This window comes from Triticum dicoccoides, chromosome 5B (genome assembly GCF_002162155.2).
Source record: "Triticum dicoccoides isolate Atlit2015 ecotype Zavitan chromosome 5B, WEW_v2.0, whole genome shotgun sequence".
Lineage (NCBI taxonomy): Eukaryota > Viridiplantae > Streptophyta > Magnoliopsida > Poales > Poaceae > Triticum > Triticum dicoccoides.
Window position 1 is genome coordinate 92,057,579 of NC_041389.1, and position 6,820 is coordinate 92,064,398.

At 44.5% G+C, this 6,820-nt stretch overlaps 1 protein-coding gene across 1 annotated transcript in view; it reads left to right on the plus strand.

Annotated features, from left to right (window-relative positions):
• Positions 1-4,008, plus strand: part of LOC119307548 (syntaxin-51-like) — a 4,467-nt gene extending 459 nt beyond the window's left edge. The window contains exons 2-7 of the mRNA XM_037583622.1: positions 1,735-1,951; positions 2,813-2,914; positions 3,084-3,187; positions 3,438-3,538; positions 3,620-3,664; positions 3,744-4,008. Of these exons, the coding sequence (XP_037439519.1) occupies positions 1,737-1,951; positions 2,813-2,914; positions 3,084-3,187; positions 3,438-3,538; positions 3,620-3,664; positions 3,744-3,875 (699 nt within the window). The 5' untranslated portion in view covers positions 1,735-1,736 and the 3' untranslated portion in view covers positions 3,876-4,008. The remainder of the gene's footprint in view (positions 1-1,734; positions 1,952-2,812; positions 2,915-3,083; positions 3,188-3,437; positions 3,539-3,619; positions 3,665-3,743) is intronic.
• Positions 4,009-6,820: the final 2,812 nt, after the last annotated feature.

Here is a 6,820-nt window from a genome sequence, read left to right on the forward strand (position 1 = left end):
TTCCTTCTCCCACCCTTCTCTTAATTTCTAGGGTTCTGTTGTGTGCGCCGTGTCAGGTTCTTAGGGTGGGTAAGTTCGTGATTTCTCATGATGCGGCGGGCGAGAGAGTTGAAATTGAGAGGGATAGATGTATCAGGCAGGAGAGGAAGAGAGAATTAGAGATTCAGAGCTTAGAAATTGATAGTGGATTGATCTTTCCTTTTTGTTCCTGAATGGTATCATCTGTATGAAGTAGGGGCGTAGGTGCTGTATTAGAAACTTGATGGACCAACTTGTAGAAAAAACACTCACCTTAAGCCAGCTTGCATGTTCTCTTCTGATTGGGCAAGAGAAAAGTTTCAGCTTCCACAAGGAATTAAGGATCCAAGGGAACATACAAAACAACTTTGCACAAGCAGCTGCAGTACCAAATCTGCATTAATTAACACGAATCAAGTTTGTACAAGGAGTTAGCAAAATTACGAGCCTGCTTGTTATCTGCTGAAACTTTGTTCTTGCCCAATCACAGTTGATCGTTTGGGCTGTTTACTTCCAGGCACAATCACCTTATTTGTAAAGGGACATTTTGACAGCGCCACTAGTTGACTCTGACGCACATGCATTTGCTAGCTTTTTAGCTTGCACACCCTTCTCAATCTACATGTTTCTGCATTTGCACTGTCTTCTGCTCTGCTGCCAACGAGGACTTCGTCCTCCTCCTATACCCCTGCTCCTGCATCTTATCTCTTGATGCTTGCAAATGGACAAACTTTGTGTGAATCTTTTCCGTTTCCAGTTTTCATGTCATTCATGGAACCATGTTGCAGCAAAGTGAAATATGAAAGGGGATCTGAGGAAACCCATTTGTGGATAATTATACAACTTGCATAGTACTCCCTCCATCCCAAAATAAGTGTCTCAACTTTGTACTAGCTCTAGTACAAATTTGTACTAAGCTCAAGACACTTATTTTGGGACGGAGGGAGTAATAAAGAAGAACTAGTTTGCTTCTGGGGGCTAATTTGATGGAACCAGTTTGCTAGCTTTTTAGCTTACACAGACTTCTCAATCTACATGTTTCTGCAATCGCACCGTCTTCTGCTCTGCTGCTGAAGAGGACATCGTCCTCCTCCTATACTCCTGCTCCTGCATCTTATATCTTGATGCTTGCAAATGGATAAACTTCGTGTGGATCTTTTCCCTTTCCAGTTTTCATGTCATTAATGGAACCATGTCAAAGCAAACTGACAATGAAAGGGGATTGAGAAAACCCATTTGTAGACAATTATGCAACTTGCATAGTAGGAGTAATAAAGAAGAACCAGTTTGCTTCTGGGGCTATTTTGATGGAACCAAGTTAGAATTGAAATATTGCCAGACTGGTCGGACCTGTCCTGCCTAAACGTAACCTTCCAGAGGTGATACATACCCTATGTTTGGTGTTATTTATGGCAGAAATCTGCAAAGATAAGTTTTGGACACACCATACTAAACCTTCAGCAATCTTGCTGTCCATTTAGGGTCCCATGGTTAGGAGTTTGTTTAGTAGGAGCAATATATTCCTGCATGCTGGTCAATCTTAGTTTGGGATCAACCGGTCAACTCCCCATTTTTAATTATGATATTGCACGATAACCGAGTTGTGATATTACCTTGCGCTTGTTTATATGTATCTATCCTGCTAAAGCTTTGTATCCTGCCATAGTTTTTGGTTCTTACTTGACAGTTATGCTAATACTATTTTGAATGAACCAGAAATGGCATCATCTTCGGACCCATGGATGAAAGAGTACACTGAAGCATCTAAGCTTGTTGATGATATAAGTTCCATGATTGCCGATAGAAGTTCTCTTCCACAATCAGGCCCCGAAATTATGCGCCACACATCAGCCATCCGGAGAAAAATAACCATTCTTGGGACTAGACTGGATAGCTTGGTGACATTGTTGTCCAGGATTCCGCCAAAGTCACTGTATGTTTTGACTACTTTCATCTTTATATAATGTATACTGAAGATCACTAGAGTTCTTACATTACTGCAATATTTGTTGACTCGGAAATCTTGAAATTTTGTTTTGGAAGTTACAAAGGAACATAGGACAGTATAATATCAGAGAATTTGTATGGACTGTTAAGTAATCCATTGTTGCATGTTTGATATATCCTTAGAATCAAAATTCATCTATGGTTTACCTTATGTCTTGCGTCAGCAGCGTTGGCTGGTATAAGAATAGTCTAGTGAATTCTGCCCTTCGCACAGTCAAAGAATCATTATAATAATGTGTGCAGTATAGGGAAGAGGCTGCCATGCTGGTTCATACAAGTTCTGTGTCAAATGTGTTGCTAGTAGAACCTCATAGTTGGGAGCTGCCGGAGAACTAGGCCTTGGCCTCCGACGCTCAAGTGCCTTGATGGCAACCCTGGTCGATTGGGGCACAAGGCTAAAATAGGGGATGGGGATAGGACAAGTAAATTAGGGGCAAGAGGCTTCTTATTTAATTGCTTGCCGAAAAGATAACAAGGCGTAAGTAGTAGGCTGCTAACAATTAACCAACTCATCTAGCAGATAAGATGAGATTCTAGACAAAGTAAATGGAGATAGCTTAATTGAATGGAGATAATTAAACAAGTAAATTTAGACCCCCACATGTAACAGTAGTAGTCTATGTGAAAGAAGTTTACTACCATAGGATTGTCATTGACGGAGATTTTTGTTTCTGCACCTGTATGATAAATTGAATAATCCTATAAATTTGTGTCCAGCAATGAGGTCTGATAATTTTTACTTGCTATAAAGAAAGTTCATGTAGTCATTTTAATTGTTTGTTTGCAGCACTGACAAGGAGATGCATAAGCGCCAAGATGCACTTTCCAACCTGAAATCTAAAGCAAAACAGATGGGGACAAGTTTCAACGTGTCAAACTTTGCCAACAGGTTTATTCTGCTTTTCAGTACTGAACCTATAGTGGTCTTAGTCTGCATCAATGCTCACCTTCTTGTCGTGGCTTAATCTTTTTACTTGAATACATTATTTGGTTAACGTTTGTTCAGATTAGCATTGTAAGTAATAATTATATGTAAAATATGCATTTATGCTGTTTAGGGAGGATTTGCTTGGTCAGAGTAAGAAAGCTGCTGATGATATGAGCAGAGTTGCTGGGTTAGACAACCAAGGAATTGTTGGCCTTCAGAGGCAAGTTATGAGAGGTATTATTGTTGTTGTTCATCTAGTAGTTTGTTTTAACAGTGGAACTTGTCAACTATATAAATTGAATTTGAGTACACAATTAGCTATTTGTGCCAAAGCACACCTAATAGACTCCACAAGTGCTGTTCATCCCATTATTACTTGCATTTTGTATTGGTTGTCACATATATTTACATTCTTAAATCACCAGCATTTGTGTAGGTGATAACCATTAAATGGTAGCTAATTATTTGTTTTAACAATTTGCAGAACAAGATGAGGGTCTTGAAAGGCTGGAGGAGACAGTCCTGAGCACAAAACATATTGCATTAGCAGTCAATGAAGAACTTACTCTGCATACAAGATTGATTGTTAGTGCTAGTGCCCCTAAAAGAGCCCTATGCATTTTTGTATCTAATAATGTCTGATGATTGCTTTTCTCCATGTCGCAGGATGACTTGGAAGATCATGTCGACGTTACAAACTCCCGTCTTCAGGTAGATATCTTACTAGTATTTGACATCTATTAGTTCTATCCACGTGGATGTGCATTGACACGGGGCTCTCTTGATTCAGCGTGTGCAAAAGAGGCTTGCAATTCTGAACAAGCGCGCCAAAGGTGGCTGCTCATGCATGTGCCTAATGCTCTCTGTTGCTGCCATAGTGCTGCTCGCGGTTATCGTTTGGCTTCTCATCAAGTACCTGTAAAGAAGTGTCCTTGCGGCCGTTGTTCAGCGCATCGCTTGTTTGATACTCCGTTGAAGTGTGCAGTCTCTTTAAAGATATATACGATGGTTTCCATGGTGGTCCTTTTTATAGTGTTTGGAACGGTTGTATCAATATGTACAAGGCGTGAGGCTCTGGCGTATGCCTACAAATATCTGTGTGTGGACATTTGTGGCCTTTGTAAGTCTGGAGGAAAAAACATATACATTTTGTGAGGGTTTATGTGTTTTACCTACCCTTTTCCATTGTACCAGTGTGCGCGATTTTGCAATCTGTTTGTGCTTGGGTGCCACTAGTGAAGGGCAGTTTGCATTGCAAAATCAGATCCCTCTCTTTGGGCAAAATGTGTGGCAACTTGTTGCAAGATGGTCCGTTGGTTTCACAATATATATGCCCCGTCTGATATCAAGGGAGGCACAAAATTTGCTGCCGCTGAAGAGTGGAACATGAACGAAGCTACCGAGATAGTATCTCAAGATCGTGAGCTACCGTATTAAGAATAAATATCTTAACAAGCTTCTTGGTTGGATAGAGATTAATCTTTGAGCTCAAGTTTGTTGATTGGATTGAGATTAATCTTTAAGCTCAGTTGATCAGACTACAATTTTTCTGCATCATGTTACCAAGACAAGGAATTGACTGAATTTCTCTTTTATCTTTTTTTAGGTGCCTTTTTCCCTTTATAAATACTAGGAAAATTGCACGTGCGTTGCAACGGAAGAAATCATCCATGCAACCCACTTGTAATTAAAAGAAAACAATGTAAATAAAATTTGAGATCTTTCCAATTACCTGACATGAGAAATTAAAATTCTTTCAGTGCACATATTCCGCAAAGCAATTAAAGTGAAGCTGAACATTCCAACTCTACAAGATCCCTATACGTGCAGAACAGAACACTCACTGGCGTTGTGGCTAGCTCATTCTACAAACAATCTGTTGGTCCCAGGTTCAATCGCGGCTTAGACATTACTGTTCATGGTAGAATAATTAACATCAAAAGCATGAATCTAAATGACCAATAGTTTAGTGTACCCTCCGATTTTGGGCTAACAGTGTTCATATATTTATAGTGCATCAAAAGAACTTACAACAATTCTGGTTTTTATCATAAATACATATGGTGTGTCTTAGTGCTAATTAACTATACGTACAAAAATGATTACAACACACTATTTGCTACATACATCCTCATATAAAATGATATAATTGATGCAAGTAAGTCTTTGTCGGTGGGAAATGACACATATGGGATCACAAGAATCCCTACTACGGTTGCGGGGCGCTGGGTTGCGAGGAGAGCAGGATTAGCAGTCAGTAAAACACGCGGATCGTTTACCCAGGTTCGGGCCGCAGAGATACGTAACACCCTAGTCCTGCTTTGATGTGTGTATTTGTGTTCTTGAGGTTCTGAACTAGCTACAATGAGCGTAACCGGTCCCAAAAGTCCGAATCCTTCTCCTGGATGCCTCGGGCCTCCTTTTATAGGCAAGGGGATCGCCACAGTGGCACACAGGAGGTGGCATCGGGGTACTGTGGTTAAGTCTATCGCTAGCTATTACGGGACAAAGTGCATTTAATGCACCCCTGACGTGTCCCCTCCACTTTACCGCCGCTTTGCCCTGCCTCGACACGCACCTGGGCCAGCGAGGCGGTCAGCGTCATGTAGGCTGGCAGGCTGCTGAGGTGGCGCGGTGGCGGGGTCTTCACGAAGATTTGCATGCCACCACGTAGGCATGCGCTGAGTTGGCTGAGAAGCCTAGTGCCGACACGCAGGTGCCTGCCCAGTTGGTGGGCTGGCAGCTGCATGGGAGTGGTGGCAGAAGCTTGGCGGGTGCGGGCCTGGCTGTGGCTTCGCGGGCGTCTTCGGCAAGGGCCTTGCCAGGGCCCCCGGCAAGGGTCTTGCCGTGGCGTTGCAGTTGTCCCCGGCAAGGGTCTTGCCGGGGGTCTTGTGGGTTTCCTCGGTAAGGATCTCGCCGAGGTTCGTCGTCTTCTACTCTTTTGATTTGGAGTATTATCCTTGTCTTCACAAAGATCTGCATGCCACCAGGAGAGGCGCCTCCCGAGCCCATGTCCCAACGCAGATGGCGGTGCTGGAGGAACTGGGGCTCAAGGGTGGCGTGCCCTACTGGTGTCAGGTAGGCTGCCCCGGCAAGGGCCTTGCCAGGGCCGTGGGGGCTGCCCCGGCAAGGACCTTGCCGGGGAAAACCACTTTGCCTTCTAGCTCTTTATGCGTTTGTCTTGGCGTTGCTTTGATTCTGTGTTGTGGCTCTGATTTCCTGTCTCTGCCCTGCTTAAGTGTGGCCGTGGACGCGGCTCTGACTGCCCGTGCACAAATAAGGGGTACAAAAGAGCGCCCCTATTTTGGTACACCGACAGGAGCCCCCGGGCCTGGCCCACACATAAGCGCGACACATTTGTTGGGCCAGGTCCAGAATGGTCGCGGGCAGGCGGGGAGGTTTTTACCGCGGTAACTTTCTGTCCGCCCCGCTTCCCCACGAGGACCGTTGAACGCGCGACGTGGTAGTCGTCGTGACATGGGGGGCATGCATGGGGCAGTCGCAGCAGGCATGCATCAAATCGCATTAAATGGGAAAAGAGGCGGCCCGCGTTTTCCCCATAAAAGAAGAGGAATAACCGCGGGCACGCGGCTCATTTACCCCCTGTGCTTTTCCCCAATCTCGCCATTGCCGTATTCATCTTCTTCTTCTTCCCCAAGCTCTTGCTTGCTTCTACTGCGCTTCCCACCTCCCCCAGATTCTCGCTCCCTTCCCAGCCGCCATGTGGCAGGGGCAAATGCGTGGCCAAGGATACGAGGGAGAAGGAGACGCCGGAGAGCGAGGCGGCGGCGCGGTGGGCGTAGGCCGCCTACTTCGTCCCGTTGTCCGTCGACGCCCTCGAGCTCAGGGACTACTACAAGCCGTTGT